At 39.4% G+C, this 18,666-nt stretch overlaps 1 protein-coding gene across 3 annotated transcripts in view; it reads left to right on the top strand.

Moving 5' to 3' along the window:
* Positions 1–18,666, top strand: part of Ctnna1 (catenin alpha 1) — a 132,680-nt gene that overhangs the window by 58,252 nt on the left and 55,762 nt on the right. For all 3 annotated transcript variants that reach the window (XM_017600964.3, NM_001007145.1, XM_039096868.2), the window contains exons 6-7: positions 249–524; positions 3,040–3,243. In XM_017600964.3, the coding sequence (XP_017456453.1) occupies positions 249–524; positions 3,040–3,243 (480 nt within the window). The remainder of the gene's footprint in view (positions 1–248; positions 525–3,039; positions 3,244–18,666) is intronic.

Below are 18,666 nucleotides of genomic sequence, written 5' to 3' on the forward strand. Positions count from 1 at the left end.
AAGAGCTATAATATTGTTTCTGTTTTGAAAAAGGAGAAACTGAACACGAAAGTTTACAGTGAGGATACAGTAGATGGCCAGGAAAAAGTAAGCTAGGAGATTCAAGTCAAGGCTCATGCCTGCAGAGCTGTCCTTACGTACTTAGCCACGTAACCTCCGTTGTGATCACCTTTCAGCCTACATTAATGCAGATGTGTCTTGATATGAATAGAAACCTTGTAAAGACCCTTTCGATTATTTTATTTCAGGAACTGAAAGATGTGGGCCATCGTGATCAAATGGCTGCAGCTAGAGGAATCCTGCAGAAAAATGTTCCCATCCTCTACACTGCATCCCAGGCATGCCTGCAGCACCCCGATGTAGCAGCCTACAAGGCCAACCGGGACTTGATATACAAGCAGCTGCAGCAGGCCGTCACGGGGATCTCTAATGCTGCCCAGGCTACTGCATCAGATGACGCCTCCCAGCAGCAGGGTGGCGGCGGCGGCGGGGGAGAGCTGGCGTATGCTCTCAACAACTTTGATGTAAGTAATATTTGGGAGGAAGGTTTGGGCTCTTCACCAACTGCCAAAAGATAACTGGTTCCTGGGGAAATATGATCAAGACTGTGATGAAAGCCCATTTTCCAATTAAATTTGTTCTCTAAGTGGAAAGAAATTGTTATGAGTCATAAGTTTACTTTATTGTAACTTGGCTTAAAGCATTTTTTCCCCTCTCTCCTTGTGTGGCTAAACTTTAGGATTCTTCTATGCGATTTGTGTTTCCTTGCCTAGTATTTTTTTCCTTTTAATATGGTTCTTCTTGAGGCTATGAGTCTGGCTCATTCCAGCTAGGATTTTACCATCTGACAAATGTGGACCTGTGAGAGGTACAGAAGCAAAGTGAGTAGGCTTTGTCTCTGGGGAACTCATGGTCTAGTGAGAGATGTAGGTAAATCATACTGCTGTCATCTTAATCTCACCTGCCTGCCTAGGTAGATTTCTGCTTTTGTGATTTCCTTTGAGCCATGAGCACAGAAGTTTAACCACATTGAAATAGATTTGAAATTAGTTTTAATTTTCTTTAGCATAATGCTTTCATAACGGTGCCCTAGATCTCTCCTGTGTATATGATGTGTATCTATTATCCTTTGTTCTCACATTAATTAATGTGTTGGACCTTGCTATAAATTTTAACCCAGAGTGAGTTGTGGCCTCCAGTAGATGGCAGCAGTTTAAGTTGTTTTTTAAACTGGGTCTGACTATGTAGCCTAGGCTAGCCTCAGCCTCCCCATGTGTCATCATGACTCTCTTCGGTTTTGAGTGTGTCTCTGTGTGTGTGTGTGTGTGTGTGTGTGTGTGTGTGTGTGTGTGTGTGTGTGTGTGTGAGAGAGAGAGAGGGGGGGGGGGAGGGAGATTGAGATTGATTTTTCTCTTGGCTGGCCTTGAACTCACAGCCCACCTGTGTTTCCAGTGTTGGGATTAACAGCACGTGCCACCATGCCCAGTGATTCTTTGTTTTAGGCATGTTAGAGGAAAGTTGTAGATAGCTCTTATGTTTCATAGTTGAAGTGTTGTGAAGCATGGCATCAGTGTGATGAAATGTATTTTGTTTTCAGCAGGGATTTTTGTTCTTGTTTTTTGATGCTTGTATCTTGAGTTTGGGTAGTTGATTCTTGGTGATATGTACTGATTTAGGCTTTTTCCTAAAGCATGGGTGATGAAGGCAGTGCTTTGCTGAAAGGAGTTTTTATTTTTTTATTTTATTTATTTATTTATTTATTTATTTATTTATTTATTTATTTATTTTTTTGGTTCTTTTTTTCGGAGCTGGGGACCGAACCCAGGGCCTTGCGCTTCCTAGGCAAGCGCTCTACCACTGAGCTAAATCCCCAACCCCGAGTTTTTATTTTTTGTATTGCAGAAAATTAAACTCAAGGATTCATCCGTGCTAGGCAGATTACCACAGAATTTGGCCTCTAGTTCTTATCCCATAGAATGAAGCTAAATGGCTTTATGGTTGTCAGGATGTCTTGTACCATTGTTTTCTGCTTCACATTTTACAAATACATTCAGTATTTGTATTCTCAAGGCAGTAAGGAGCGTGTTTGCACTAAACTGAATTGTAGACCTAGGTCACAATTTCTTTATTTGTAGGAGGGGTCTGCACTAACTGGTCTCTATATTATAGTTCTGTGATAGTTGTAAAATCTACAGCCATTTGTTCTTTTCTTCTATTGTCCAGAGATTTTGTTGTTGTTGTCTCTTCCTCTGTGACTCAGCAGTGTTGGAGATTGAGTGCAGGCGTATGTGGTTAGGCCAGTGCTCTAATAATCAGCTACATCTCCAGCCCTGTGTTCAACCTTGATCAGAGAAATTCTTTAATAACCAAATCTGCAAGAAAAATGGTCAGCTAAAATGATTAACTGACAGTGATGCATGATCACTTTCAAAACTGAAGTTTCCTTGGAAAGAATGGAGGAAATGTTTACTCACTGAAAAATACCAAACTTTTGGCAGAAAAAAATTTGGCATTTAAGTTGAAATTACTAAGGAAGAAAATTAAAAATTAAGGCCCAAATGTTTGCATAGATATTTATTGGTATGAAAGTCAGTTGTATTTAATGGGCATGTATCTAATTGATAAGTTCATTATAAATTCATTTCTTCAAGAGGAAAAGTTAGTACTTTAGTTGTTTAAATTGTTTATGGTCAAACAGTTCTGTCCTGTAGCAGCTATATACTGCACATAGAGTTCTTATTTTTCTTACAGTTAGCATCTGATAATATCCAATATTCTGCAGGCTGACCTTTAGATGTATAGGAAAAGTAAGGTGAACATGATAACTCTGTTTGCATTTGTGATATCGTACTTTATTCAGGCTCTGCTTGGTTAATAGTGTCCTCCTTGTGAGGTAATCACTGACCTGGGATGACAGCTACATGGGATGGCCTTTGCTATTAGGACTACATTGTGATATTCCTGATCAATACTTTGCTTGCCTTTTGAATAACTGAGGGAAAGAAATGAGTATTAATTTCAGTAACACTTTTTCTGTAGAAACAAATCATTGTGGACCCCTTGAGCTTCAGCGAGGAACGCTTTAGACCTTCACTGGAAGAACGCCTGGAAAGCATAATTAGCGGAGCTGCCCTGATGGCCGACTCATCCTGCACACGTGATGACCGGCGTGAGCGCATTGTGGCAGAGTGTAATGCTGTCCGCCAGGCTCTACAGGACCTGCTATCAGAATACATGGGCAATGTAAGTGCCAGGACTTCTCTTGGAACTAAGATGTCTGAGGAATTTTTTTACTCTATTCATTGTGTGGGTGGTTTATCTGCATGGGGTGTTGGGGAGATGTTTCAGTTGGTAAAGTCTTGCCATATAAGGATTATGACTTGAATTCAGGACTTTAGCTTTTTTTTTTTAATATGTATATTCTTTATTTCAAAAGTAATTTGTAAAGCTTATAATTTTGTACCATATATAGAGAATTATGTGTGCATATATAATATTAATACCAATTATAATCAACCTTCAAGGAATAATTTAGCTTCTTTTTTAAAAAGCTAGGCAATATATGGTGCTTGACTATAATTCCAGAACTGGGTGGAGGCAGGTGGATAGGTACCAGGTGTTCTTGGCTAGCGAGTCTAGCCAAATCTTTGAGCTCTTAGCTCAGTAAGAGACCTGTCTAAAAAGATAATATGGAGAACCGCTGAGGAAGACACAGAGTCTTCCACACACATGTGTACATACATGCCCCTGTGCATAAGAAACATCAGAAAGAAAGCACTATGATACAATTGCTGTTTCGCTCTTTATAATCATAGAACACAGTGTGTCTGTTGGTTTTTTTTCTTTATGTGCCTTGCCCTTCTCCTTCCTTTATACTCTGCCACTCAGTTATTTAGTTCTAGCTTAAGGTTACTGTGATTTAGACTGGGTACCAGTATCTTGCTGTTCTAGGGAAGGAATAAATCAACAGAAGTATCTTAAAGGATTCTGTTCGAACACTGGGCTGCCTGCCCCATGCTGACACTACTTTGCTTTGTATGAATAACAGTAGATCTGAATCTTGGTTATGGTGTACTGAGTATGAATGACCTCATCCTTGAGCCCTTTACATAGTGAAGATATTGTTACTGTGTACAATAGAGAACTGCTTCATTAACTATTAATACATTTTAATATTTTAAAAATAAAATATTTTAAAAGGTGAAACAATGAAACAAATGAGTTATTCCTACTGTTTTTTTGCTTATTTAATTAATACTTTTCTAAATAAAGATACTAAGTTTTTGGGTTTTTTCTCATATGTTCCTTGCTGCGCATACATCTTGTTTTGTTCACTCACATGTCTTAATAAGTGAAAGGGTAATGGTGAGCCACGATGTTGTTTCTAGGGTTTTCTGGTGTCTTTGTTTTTACCTAAGTCAACCATACTGTGAAGACAGCAAAGCATGTAATTTGAAGTCATTGCCATGCTTTGATTGTAGGTGGTCTACCTAAGAAAAATGAGATTAGAAGTTAAGTAGAAAGTGGTTGGTAAGTCACAGTGGAAATATGGGATGAATGTAGTGTGGTGTGATTAGGAAGCCACTTAGAATATATTCCAGTACAATTATGACAGTCATAGAGCTTTCTAAACAGGCTATCAAATAGCTCTTTAATTATGGGATTGCTCAGACTCTACCTTGTCACCCTGATCATGAGTAATCTGATTTCTTCCTTGGTTGATAGGTAAATAGTATTACTTTCTCTTCATGTTATGAATATAGGAAAATGTATGAACATTTATATGGAAAATGCATACTAAGTCTATAATGTAGAATCTATTCTTTCTCTCTCTCACTTTCTTTCTTTCTTTCTTTCTTTCTTTCTTTCTTTCTTTCTTTCTTTCTTTCTTTCTTTTTTTTTTTTCTTTCTTTTTTTCGGAGCTGGGGACCGAACCCAGGGCCCTGTGCTTGCTAGGCAAGCGTTCTACCACTGAGCTAAATCCCCAACCCCTAGAATCTACTCTTTTTTTTTTTTTTTTTTTTTTTTTTCTTTTCTTTTTTTTCAGAGCTAGGGACCGAACCCAGGGCCTTGTGCGTGCTAGGCAAGCGCTCTACCACTGAGCTAAATCCCCAACCCCCTAGAATCTACTCTTAAGTGGATACTGGGATAATACTTGATATTTGGACCAAAATTTAAGTATTGTAGTGGGAGTCATGAGAGAGCTTTTTTGAGATTCAAATTGGGAAATGATCCTTGGGTATGTTTCTTTTGAAGGTCAGACTTTTTATGTATTTCTTTTCATCATTTCATGTTAGAAGAAAAGGATCAATCTTATCCAGAATTAATAGCTATCCACATGCTCCACAGACAGTTGAGTCTCCATAAGTTCCACGCTAGCAAGGGATACATAGCGAGACCCTGTCTCAAAATTAATGGAGTTAGGGTTGAAGAAAAGGCCCAGTGTTTAAGAGTGTTTTCTCGGGGCTGGGGATTTAGCTCAGTGGTAGAGCGCTTACCTAGGAAGCGCAAGGCCCTGGGTTCGGTCCCCAGCTCCGGAAAAAAAAAAAAAAAAAAAAGAGTGTTTTCTCCTCTTCCAGAAGACCCAACCAAGTTTATTTTTCAATACTATGTCGGGTAGCTCATAACCACACATAACCCCAATCTGATGCCCTCTGAGCATTTCACAAACCCAACAGAGACATTTTAAGATAGATCTGTCCATCTGTCTGCCTGCCTGTCTGTCTGTCTTAATCTTAAAACAAATGGTGGATATGAGGTGGTGGCATGTGCCTTTAATCCTGGCACTTGGAAGGAGGAGATAGGTGGTTCTCATAGTGAGACCTTCAAACAAACAAACAAACAAACAAACAAACAAGTAAAATCTTTAAAAATCAGGAATTAATGTAGTCAAGCTAAAAGGGAAGGCAGTGGAACACATTAGAAGAATGGGAAAAAAGCCCAAAGAATCATAAGCGATTAGACATAGGCTTTTGCTCATGAAACATCTAGAAACATTTCAACCCCCCCAATAATAATCAATTTAACTGGCCAGTTTTGTATCAACACACGTCACATGTAAAGCAACGTCTTGAGCATCATATAAAGAAGAGGTTTGAGACTCTGATTTCTCCTTTTTGGAACAGAAAGGTTCTCTACAAGGCGTTGATGTGAATGTCATTAGAGGTACATTAACAGTTTTATAGGGATTGGGAAATGGCTCATTGGTTAAAGTGGAATGGGCTGCTTTTGCCTAGGACCCAGATTTGATTCCCAGCACATTCATGGTGGCTAGTAACCATCTGTAACTCCAGTTCTAGAAGATCTGACACCTTCTTGAGGACTCTGGCATACATGGTGCACAGACAAATGAGCAGGAAGAATTCACACATACAAATACACACACATTCACATACACATAAAATAGTAAAAGAAAGAGTTAACCTCAGCACTCTCATAAGAAACCTTTATAGGGATTGCAGGAAGTTGAGAGTTGTGCCTCTCAAGCATTGTACAGTTCAGAGTACTCTCTGCCCTTGCAGAGAACACAGGAGTTGTCTACCACTCCTCCCATTTCTTTCTTTAGCTTGCAAGGTCAGACCAAGCCAAGACTATGTCTGTAGTAGTACATTGCTCATTCTGTTACTGAAGTGTCCAGCTTTCTCCAGCTCTCTTGCTGAAGGCCTTTATTCATTGTCTCCTCAGTGCTTGCAGTTTTGCACCTGATTGTATACTCCCTTGAATTGTTACTTGCGTAGGGTTTAAACTTTTGGAAGACTAGCTGGGTGTGGAGACTCATGCCTTTATTACAGCACTCAGGAGGCAGAGGCAGGCAGAGGGAGGTAGATCTCTGAGACTAGCCTGGTCTACAAGGCTAGTTCCTGGACATTGAGGGCTGTTACACAGAGATCCTGTCTCAAAACCCCAAAACCAAACCAACCAAAGAACCAGCCAAACAAACAAAAAGCCCAAACAAACAACAACAACAAAAAAAAGCTTTGGAAGACTAAACTATTAAAAAAAAACTTTATGGTCTGTATAATGCTAGAGTAAGTTACTTAGTAAAAGTATGCTTAATGAATTCATGATGACTTGGGAGAATGATTAAAATGAACAATTTTGGATACTCATGGTATCAAGAATAGGCGTGGGGGGGGAACACCCCCCAGTCTCATCCTTATAGATCTTGCGGTCTCTGTGTGTGTCTGTGTGTGTCTACTTCCTGAATGTCAGTATTCTGAAGTAGGTAATTAGTAAAAGTGATATCTTATGGCAGAATGAGGTCAAATTTAATTACTTAGGTGAAAACGAAATTTCCTAGTTACAGGCTCGAAGGGCAAGGAGGCCAGCAGCCTTAATGCTCCTGTTTACTTCATAGTTTGAAGGGATGGAAGGTTAGGCAGTCTTGTCTTTAGTTCACCCACTCTACAGGCTGTAAATGATATTGATGTAAAAGTAACATGACTGACTCTACTTAACATGGAAATGCCACAGATGCATGACAGGAGAAGGGTCTAGAATGTATCCTTGTGGCTTTACAAATGTCTGCTCCGTTACATTGAAATGAAATCTGGAGATTGTTGTTCAATTTATTTTGCTTCTCTTCTATCAGTCTAAAGTGGCACTGGGTATGGAGTTCTAGAGAAAGGAAAACGGCTTTAGATGAGTGTCATAATCTTTAAGAGTTTCAAAGCAAGTGTATTGAAAGTAATTAAGCCTGGTAGGCTGTGCGTGCTTGTAATCAATCTTAGCTCTCAGCAGGCTGATAGGAGGACTGAGTTTTAGACCTATCTAGGCTATACTGTGAAACCCTGTCTCAAAGAACAAATTTTATTTTAAACCTTAATTCTTTCTGTCTATAAGCACAAAATACTTGTTTACAGTTTGTTGTGAGGTTAGGTTAGCTTAACACAATGAACGTTTGGGACATAAAGGACACTCAGTTTTTGAAATGAAACCCATTTGGTTTTGTCTTGGGCAGTCTTATGATTGGTCATGTGACTGGAGTAAGGGCTTGTAAAATTGGTGAGAACAAAGCTTTATGCTGTTGGCTTATATAGCTCTAGGTTTGTGGCTTTTCTTCTGTTAGCCATTCATCATATAGCTATAGAGTACTTGAAACCTGACAGGTGACATTATAGGTAGCTATAATGTATATATAAACTGAGCACCAGATTTTAAATACTTAGTTTGTAAAAAGAATGTAAAGTAGTTCATTGATAAGCATCAAAATAAATAAAATCTCTTAAAGGTTTTATTTTTACAGAACTGCACGCGAGATGTAATGTGTGAGAGAAGAATAAAAACAAGTTTTATTTTTACAAGTTCTTTATTAAACTTGAGAGATAGAAAATTTAAAAATCGATGCATGGTATATGTTTCTGACTTGCATATGATTTCTGTTCCATAATTCTAATTGAATGACCAACCAGCTAAGGCGGGTGAACGTTCGGAAGGATACAGAAATATACAATACTGTTGTACCTTCATTTATTTCCTTATGCTTAGAACTCTAGCTTTAGGTGACAGGCCTCTGTTAGGCTAAAGATAGTAAGGGCATGTTTATTTGTATCTGCTTTGACCGTCTGCCTTTCTTTCCTCTTCGTTCTCCTTTGTTTTTAGTTAGTTTCACCATATGTTGCCCAAACTGGCCTCCAACTTAGGCCATCTTACTACCTTCACGCCCCTGGGGCAGTATTGGCATTATAGATGTGAACTACCACTGTGCCCAGCTAAGATGTTTCTTAAGGATATGTGTGTGTCTTGTTTCCATGGCTGTCTGTACCATGTGTATGCCTTGTACCCTCAGGTTATATGACTGCTCGAACCCACCCCCCAACCCCCTGAATTAGAGTTAAGGATGGTTGTGAGCCACCATGTAGGTGCTGGGAATTGAACCTCTGTAAGAAGAAGGACTTTTGGCTCTGAGCCATCTTTCTAGCTTTCCTAAGGATACATACATTTTATCTTTGTGTTCATATATATCTTTGTGTGTTTGGTATATATACATACATATTAATATAAATATATAAATGTGTGTATATATACACATACATGTATAATATATATATTCTTACTTTATATGTCTGAGTGTTGTGCTGGCATGTATTTCTTTGTACTGCCTGTGTCACTGGTACCTGTGGAGGTCAGCAAGAGGGTATCAGATCTTGTGGAACTGGAGTTATAAGCCATAATGTGAGTGGTGGGGATTAATTCCAAATCCTCTGCAAGAGAAACAAGTGTTTTAAACTGGTGAGCTCCAAACTCTCCAGTCCTTGTTTGTTTTTGTTCTAAAACATTGAATGTGGCTAGTTGTAAGATCTCAAAAGAAATACACAGTAACTGGGCCTGGTTTTTAATTGAACTGTACATATATTGAGGTACTTTGATTATACTAATATATCAGGCAGAGCATCATAATTCAATTTGTTGCTAGTTTGATGTGGAATGCATGAATGCAACGCAGGTAATTTTTACTTTGTATTGTAGTAAAGGGAAGCGCTCAGTTTGGCTATCAATCCCTTCTCAATCTTGCAAAGTTTTTTCCTGTTTCTCCCTTGCCTGCGTGCATGCATGCGTGCATGCGTGCGTGCGTGCGTGCGTGCCTGCCTGCCTGCGTGCGTTTAGGATTGACCATTTGGTATAACCACTTGGTGTACTCTTTCTGAGATAAGACATTCCCTAGCTCTCAGAGTTCCTTAGTTGCCTGTAATTCTTTGTGTGGGTTGAAGCCTTATGGACTTTACCTTTACCCTGTCTAGTTTAGCATGTCTGTTGTGTGTCTTTGTAGCTTATGCTTAGGGAGTCATGTTGGTGATACTTTATGGGTGTAGCTTCTGACATTCCTAGGAGACACAAGCTCACAGCAAACTTCCTATGTCTCTGGCTCTTACAGTCCTTCTGACTCCTGTCCTACAATGATCCTTAGGTGTTGATTGTATTATAGATGTGTCCTTTGGGTCTGGGTTCATGTTCTTTCTCATTCATTTCGGTTCAGAGTAGCTTTAGCCTTTGGCCAAAGCTGTCATATATTGCTAATGATTTATTTAAAATAATGTGATTGTTTGAATGTCACAAATTTGTGGTTTTAGGAGGCTACCTATTTATTTTATTCATAATGACATATATCTAAAACTAAAACCTTGGTGGTTATTGTGTTACACACTTGGTATCCAATTTGAGGGCCACTTGGGCGACCTAGTAAGTTCTAGGCCAGCCTGAGTGCATAGCGAGTCTCAGTTACAACACACAAATATTCATTGTATGTACATATGAGTGATAACTATACTAGTATTATATGTAATACTAGTTATATATAACTAATATAGTTAACTATATTAATTTAACTATTCTACTATTGTTTTGTTTATTCATCTAAATTTTGTTTTGAATAGTGAGGTATCTTAGAGGCTTATGGGGCTTAAGGTAGTAATTACGCATTAAAATTATGTTTTTTTTTTTTTCTCTTAAATAGAGGTTGATATAGGAAAAGATGTTCTTTGAACCTTGAATTGCTGATCTTCCTGCCACTACTTTCAGAGTGGTGTTTTAGGGCTGCGGGGCTGGAATGGATGCTTTTTACCAGGGTTCAAGCCAGCAGTAGTGTGAATGAGAAATACCCAGTTGTCCTAGTCCTTCCTCCCTCCTCTCCTCAAGGCTGGCCTTGAACTCCTGATCTTCTGTCTGTACCAAGTATAGAGATCACAGGGCATGTGCTACCATGTTCTCACTGACTGTTTATTTGATAATAATAATTCGGTGGTTATTATCTTCATTATGGTTTAGATTTTGAATATAATTTAATAGTTGACAGTGATGTGGTATTTTGTTGTTGTTTGGGCCAGCTTGTCTTAAAGTTTTTTTTAGAAGTTTTTACAGTTTTAGGAACTTTAAGCATTTTGGGTTCATACGATGAAAATGTTGAGATTGAACCAAAAGTCTCCATTTATGCTAGACCAGCACATTGCCACTCAGCTATATACCAGAACCTTTTTTTTTCCCAACATGATTTCATAGTGTTTGTTTTGGCAATTGGTCATTAAAAGGTAGCATACAAAGTTAAAAGAAGCTTTATTTGATTGTTAAGTATCCTGTCTACAACTGCACTTACATTTTATCTAATTTTTGCTTTTTGGTACTCATTTGGGGTTTATAAAAATAAGAGTGAAGAACTCTAACTTTAAACAGATAATATTAGTATGACAGGCTGTAAAGCACATTGCCATTCTAAGGCCCTGGAGCAAGTAGAGAACTGTTTACACTAAGATACATACAGAGGACGGGGTGGACATACATACAGAGGACGGGGTGGACATACATACAGAGGACGGGGTGGACATACATACAGAGGACGGGGTGGACATACATACAGAGGACGGGTGGACATACATACAGAGGACGGGGTGGACATACATACAGAGGACGGGTGGACATACAGAGGACGGGGTGGACATACAGAGGACGGACGGGGTGGCTACCGGGATGAGAGTGAGAGAATAACAGTAGACTGAGGAGTAATCAGGTGGCTAGTCAGCAAGTGACAGCAGCTCTGTGCTGGTAGGAATGGAGGCTATTTACATGGCTAACACTCTTCTTCTCATGCTACTGAGTAACTCACCAACAAACATAAGAGACATTAGTAAATCTCTGAGGGTTTTTTTTTTTTTTTCTTTTTACTTTGCCTCTCTGTAGCAGGTACTTTGTAAGAAGCTAGGATTGACTCAGACTCTAGTGAAAAAAGGGTCATAGAGAGAGAGGGGTATTGTGATCATCATTGTTATTATATTATGTCAGCTTTCTTCTAGGGTAGAATTAGTCTTTAATACATTTTCTGAGGTCCAAGAAAATGAACTACAGAAGTAGAAATGAAGGAAACAATTTCATTTATCCTCCAGACAGTGACACATTAAGCACTAATTTCTGCCAAAAGGAAATGTCAAACACTAAACTCGTCTCCTTTTGTTGGCAGCCAAGAATGCAGTGAATCAACAGTTAGAGGGTGTGCGTTTAATGTGGGCGACGGAAGAGAGTGTCTGACATTCCTTAAGTCCTTGTTAAGATCACTGCAGCTGGACTCAGGCTTGTTTCTACTTTTTCAAACTCAAGCAAGGCAAACACAACAAAATAATGTTGGTTATGGGGTGTGAGAGATGGCTCTGTGGATAAAAGCATTTGGCTGTGTAAGCAAGAGGACCTGATTCTAGGCCTCTGGCATTGCTGTGAAAGTTAAGCGTGACTGTGTTACCTGTAGTCCCAGCATTGGAATGTAGAGACAGGTGGATCCTGAAAACTTGATGGCCACCAGTTTAGCACTTTAGATTCAATGAGAGACCCTGTCTCAAAAAATAAGGTGGAGAGTGATGGAGGAAAACACCGGGCGTTCTCTTGCTTCCATACGCACACACAGAGGTACCAATATCCCCTTCCTGTGCACATATGCACACACACACATAAGAATAAAAATATATATAAATGATATTTGGATAAGGTATGGTGGCACCTGCCTTTAATTCAGTCACTTGAGAGACAGATGCAGGCAGGTCTTTGAGTTTGATGGCAGCCTGGTTACACATTGAGTTTCAGGACAGGTAAAGCTACGTGATGAGACTCTTCTCTCAAAACAAAACAAAACACAAAACAAACAAAAACAAGAAAGGTGGATATTTGTTGTTATATAGATATTTTTGGATATGAGATATTTTAAACTCATGGACTTTAATGTATTTATTTAGTTGTTGGTAGACCTGAAGAAATGGTTTATTTATATATATGAAAACCCCAGTTGCAATATCATATGAAAAAATATATCAAAGCTTGAAGTACTGGGGAGGCAGAGGCAGGTAGAGCTCAATGGGTTTGATTGAATTGTGTGATAACTAAATGGCATTTTCTACAGGAATTCAGGCAATTTGTCTATTCTGTATGAAGTAAAGAATGTTTTTTTTCTATTTTGAACATTATCCATGCTTTTATTACAGACAGAATTATATGGGTAGTGTTTAAAGCCTATATTGTATGCATGGTTTACCTTTGTTGTGAGTACAATAATAGCCTATAGCTTTTGGTAGTGATTTTACTTACATTATACAAATGTTGAGTTCGAGATTGCTGAATCAAAAACTGTTCATATCAGGGCAAAAGCAGTTCAGGACGGCTCCGCAGGTAGAGGTGCCACTGCTGAGCCTGAAGACCTAGTTTTAGTCTCCAGAGCCTTTAGCGGTTTGCCTGATGCTGGTTGGATTATGAACTCCCGAGACTTGGAGTCTGCACGTTGACTGGAGTGACCCTGCCCTCAGGTCATTTCTGATTAGTAAATAACGATGCCAACAGCTAGTAGCTGTTGAGAGTGCAGGAGAGACATAGGTGGTGTTTAGGTTTTCTGGGTTTGGAGTCAGGGGAGAGCCTTGAGGAGAAGAAGGTGCAGGAGGAAGAAGGAGAAGCCACTATGGGTTAGGTGAGCCGTAAAAACATGGCTCTTAAGGACTGGCCCATTGGAGTTAAGAGCAGCCCAGATGAAACCTAGTAATAACTCAGGGTTATCGATAGGAAAGAAGGATCGGATAGTATAGCAAGTAGATGCCTGCCCAGCTCCTACATTGTCTCAGGCTCATTGTAAATGTAAAGGTCGTGTGTGTCTTCTCTAGAAACTAAACGGTCATGGCAGGAGACAAACCCGGGGTTGGGATTAAACATTTCTACAAGAACCCACATAGTGAAAGAAGAGAACAGACTATCACACCATGATGTGGCATGAGCATGCCCTACACAGATGTATACACTAATATATACATAAATATAATAGTTCATGAATTGAGAAATAGAACTCAGACTATTTTTCATTTATACTTTGTCTCCTTTGTGAAACAGATGTTATTTGTAAAATGAAAATTGTTTGCCTTTAGAATATTTTATTAAAAATTAAGACTTTGTTTATAGGTGTGTGTGTGTGTGTATGCACGCACATGTTCATGTGCTCATGTATATGTCTGCATGCATATAGAGGTTAAAGGTCAACTTTGTAGCATTGATTCTCTTCTTATAGGTTCTAGGGATTGAATTCAGATTTCTAGGCTTGTATATCACGTGCTTTTACCTGTTGAGCCAATTACCATATTTTTCAATGTTAGGTTCTCAATAGAAAATTGTGTATATAATTTATATATTTATATAATATATAGAGGTTGAGTATAAGATTCTGAGCTGTGAATAGGTTGTACATCTACACAATGGAGTACTACTCAGCTATTAAAAACAATGACTTCATGAAATTCTTAGGCAAATGGGTGGAACTAGAAAATATTCTTAGTGAGGTAATCCAGTCACAAAAAAAAAAAAAAATACCATGGTATGCACTCACTGATAAGTGGATATTAGCCCAAAAGCTTGAATTACCCAAGATACAGTCCACAGACCACATGAAGCTCAAGAAGAAGGACGACTGAAGTGCAGATGCTTCAGTCCTTCTTAAAAGGGGGAACAAAAAAATATTCATAGGAGGAGATAAGGAGACAAAGTTTGGAGCAGAGACTGAAGGAATGGCCATTCAGAACCTGTCCCACCTGGAGATCCAGCCCACATACACACAGCCACCAAACCCAGACAATATTGCTGATGCCAAGAAGTGCATGCTGACAGGAGCCTGATATAACTGTCTCCTGAGAGGCTCTGCCAGAGCATGACAAATACAGAGGTGAATGTTCACAGCCAACCATTGAACTGAGAACGGGATCCCCGTTTGAGGATTTAGAGAAAGGATTGAAGGAACTGAAGGAGCTTACAACCCCATAAGAACAACAATACCAACCAACCAGAACTCCCAGGGACTAAATCACCACTCAAAGAGCACACATGGACAGACCCATGGCTCCAGCTGCATATGTATCAGAGGATGGCCTTGTTGGGCACCAGTGGGAGGAGAAGCCCTTGGTCAGTGCTAAGACTGACCCCCCCCCACACACACACACACAATGTAGGGGAATCGCAGGGCGGGGAGGCAGGAAGGGGTGGGTGTTTGGGGGGAGACACCCTTATAGGAGAAGGGGGGTAGGATAGGGAGATTTATAGACATGAATCTGGGAAAGGGGATAGCATTTGAAATGCAAATAAAAAATATCCAATAAAAAAATACAGATGAGGAGTCCTTTCCACAGAGGCACTGGTCCATGAAGTGGTACCCAGTGAGGAAAGATGGGTTGAAGTGACCTATTATGCTTAAGTAGTAGGACTGTTCTGTTTAGAAATTTGGCAAACTTTGGGATGGAAAAAGGGATGCAGTAAATATTTAAAATAAAATTTAGACGTTTAAGAAAAAAGGGCTTACTTACCTTTATTTTGTAAGCTTCATATCTGAAGTTGAGAGGTGAGTCTAGAGATTTGGATTGAAATACTGGTGGTTACTGGAACCTGAAGGACTTGTAAACAGTGTATAGTGAGCAGCCATGGTGTCACATACCCTTCATCCCAGAAAGCCTGATGTTCTCTGAGTTCAAGGTCAGCCCGGTCTTCAAAGCAAGTTTTAGGACAGACAGGGTTAGAGAAACCCTGTCTCAAAAACAACACCGTGTCTAGCGGGGCTGGGGATTTAGCTCAGCGGTAGAGCGCTTGCCTAGGAAGCACAAGGCCCTGGGTTCAGTCCCCAGCTCCGAAAAAACCGTGTCTAGCAGAGGTTGTGGGCTTCCTCTCTTTTGTCCTGTTGGTGGTACTTTGGTACTTTGTCCATTAACAGCCTGTATTTTCAGCTAGTTCTACACTTCCTGTCTGGTCTTTGTGATATACCTATGAGACTTCCTGGGCTAGCTCTATTTAGTAAGGTTGGTGCTGTCTAGCAGACCTAAGTTGCCATCCTGTCAACTTTGCTAAACTCAAAGAGGGCACTTCTTTGATGGAGGTATTGGTTAGGATTGGAAGTTTACTTTGCAACATTTAGCAATCTTGGAACTTTGTTAATATGAATTTGTTCATTTCCTCTGTAGAAGATTGCAAGAATTTTATAAGTGGAAACCAAGTCTTAAAATACTCTTTTAAGAATAGCTGTTAGCAGTAGGTCATGTTAACCATAACTACATATTGGTAGGATTTCCCCATCAGTATTAACTTGTTTCATGCTTTGATTCACTGATTCATGAATGTTTCAATCAGATCAAAATTTAACAGACTCTTAACACAAATTCATGTGAAAGGATTTGTTTGTTTTTGTTTTCCAAGATAAAATGAGCATGCACGTGCGTGCGTGCGTGCGTGCGTGCGTGCGTGTGTGTGTGTGTGTGTGTGTGTGTGTGTGTGTGTGTGTGTGTGTAGGCATGTGTAGGCATAGCCTTGCCTGTCCTGGAACTCATTCTGGAGACCACACTGGCATCAAATTCTCAGAGATCTTCTGCCTCCTGAATGGGGCGGGGGGGGGGGGGTAAAAGGTATGTGCTGTCACCCCCTGGCATGCAATGATACTTTAAAAATTATTCCAGAGCCTTTTCTGCAACTGAAGAGAAACTGACATTTCCTTAATTTGTCATAATTTTTTTTTCTTTTCTTTTTTTTCGGAGCTGGGGACAGAACCCAGGGCCTTGTGCTCGCTAGTCAAGCGCTTTACCGCTGAGCTAAATCCCCAACCCCCATAATTTTTTAAGATTATTTTTTTATTTAACATTTTTACTCAGCATTCAAAATACTGGGTCTTAATGTCATTTTCACATATACTTATATTGTGCTGCCATACCTGGCGAGTTAAAAGTGTAACGTCTCTTTGGAGTCCGCCCGCCCTCCATCCCTCCCTCTCTCCCTTCCTTCCATCCTTCCTTCGAAGCTTGATGATATTTCTACTGCTATGGTGGAAAGTAAGATCAACTTTGGTAGAGACTTGTGAGAGGCATCTCAATTGACACCCAGTGCGAAACAGCATGTATCATTGCTGCCCCCTAAGTAAATCCCAGTGAGCTACAGTCGGAGCCCAGTGGCTTCAGTGCTTCATTGCTGCTTTATAGGGCTGCATTCCACTGGTATTTCCTTATGTAAGACCATGGAGCCAGGATGCACATGGTAAAAGCCTGTGCAGGCTCGGAGGTGTGTCTCTAGTTGTTTGTAAAGCTATCAGGGATGATTACTGTTACCAGTACTTCTTTATTGGATCAATCTGGTGAGCCTGAAGATGGCTCATTCAAGAAAAGGTCTTGCCACCAAACTGACCCTGAGCTTGGTTAGGTCCCTGAAACCCACAGAGTAGAAGGATAAAACCAACTCTTGGCGTCTGCAAGCCACACCATGGCATGCACTAAATAAATAAAAGCATAGAAAATTCTAAGTAATTATAGGAAAATATTGCACTTTACCTTGGTGAGGTTGGTTGGTTTTGTTGTGGGATAGACATGCTCTTATTTTGAAGCTTTATTTTCAGGAATGTTTGAATGACTTGCCTACTATACCTGTGCATTTATAGTACTGTAGGAATTGTCTGTGGAGAGACTTTGTTCTGATACTTAACGGCTACATTGAGTATGAAAAGTTATCTAAATTTGCCCAAGTGTCTGTTGCTGACCCCGGACACAGGGCATGATGATGGCATGGTCCTGAGGCTGGAGAGTTACATCAAATCCTCTTTTTTTTTTTTTTTTTTTTTTTAAAGCTTACATTTCCAGGGGTTTTGTCAGGTGATTGCATTTAACATTTTGTTGATAAAAGAGCTTATTCTTTCGATCTGCTTCCTTCTCTTTACTTTGAGCCTTGGTCATTATGTGGACCCTGGTAATAATGGCCAAAGACTATACTAATTTTTAGCAAGTATGTCCCCACTGATTGTTACAGAGCTTATTTTATTGTGCCCTGTTATCTTGACTGAAGTTGGTGGCCTCATTCCCAGATTCATATTATGTTCTCCTTACTATTAAAATGTACATTTTGCTGGAGTCTGGCATACTCCATAGTTAATTCTGAGTTATTTGGCATAGGGAAGCGAGACTGATCATCAGTGTTCATTCTCTGAATTGAGTTTTGAATAGGCTTCTCTGTATAAAAATCTCATCATTATTCATTCCTACTCCTTTTCGATTTACTTGATGATTGAATTTGAAATAGACTTGCTATTTGAATGTTATATATGTTCCTTTTCTTACTCATTTTTATAGGTTATGTTTGTATTTGTTCTCTATAGTTTATTTAAGAAAAATCTAATGCTAGTGGGAAAGCTATTATAAATAAGCCTTTCCCTGATTAAAAAAAGCCCTCTAGCTCATTGTTTCATGAACTCGATAGCTGGTTGAGTGATTAGCCACATGTGAATTTAAATGTTGTCTATATGTTACTAAAAAAGACTGGGACAGGTAGTGTGAAGTCTAGAAGGTCTTTTTTCCTTTCATGTTATAATAGGTCTTTCCGCTGAAGGGTTTTCAAAAGACTGAGAGGAAGATTCTTATGAAGAGAAAGTCTTTAAAGTTAAGGTGCATTGACTTTGAAGTGAGGCTTGTGGGATGTCTGGTATCATCACTCTGCTCTGGAAATATAAACAGTTGTCATCACATGTTATCTGTGGAATTATTAATCAGTTACTTGCTTTGGAAATAATATCCAAAACTAAAAATAGTGGAGTGTATTTCATATTTTGACAAAGAGTTCAGTGTTTAACTGAGATTTTTATTATTTTATCTTCTACCACCTCCTTCTATTTCTCTCTTGAGACAAGGTCTTTCTGTATAGCCCTGA

Source organism: Rattus norvegicus, chromosome 18 (genome assembly GCF_036323735.1).
Source record: "Rattus norvegicus strain BN/NHsdMcwi chromosome 18, GRCr8, whole genome shotgun sequence".
Taxonomy (NCBI): Eukaryota; Metazoa; Chordata; class Mammalia; order Rodentia; family Muridae; genus Rattus; species Rattus norvegicus.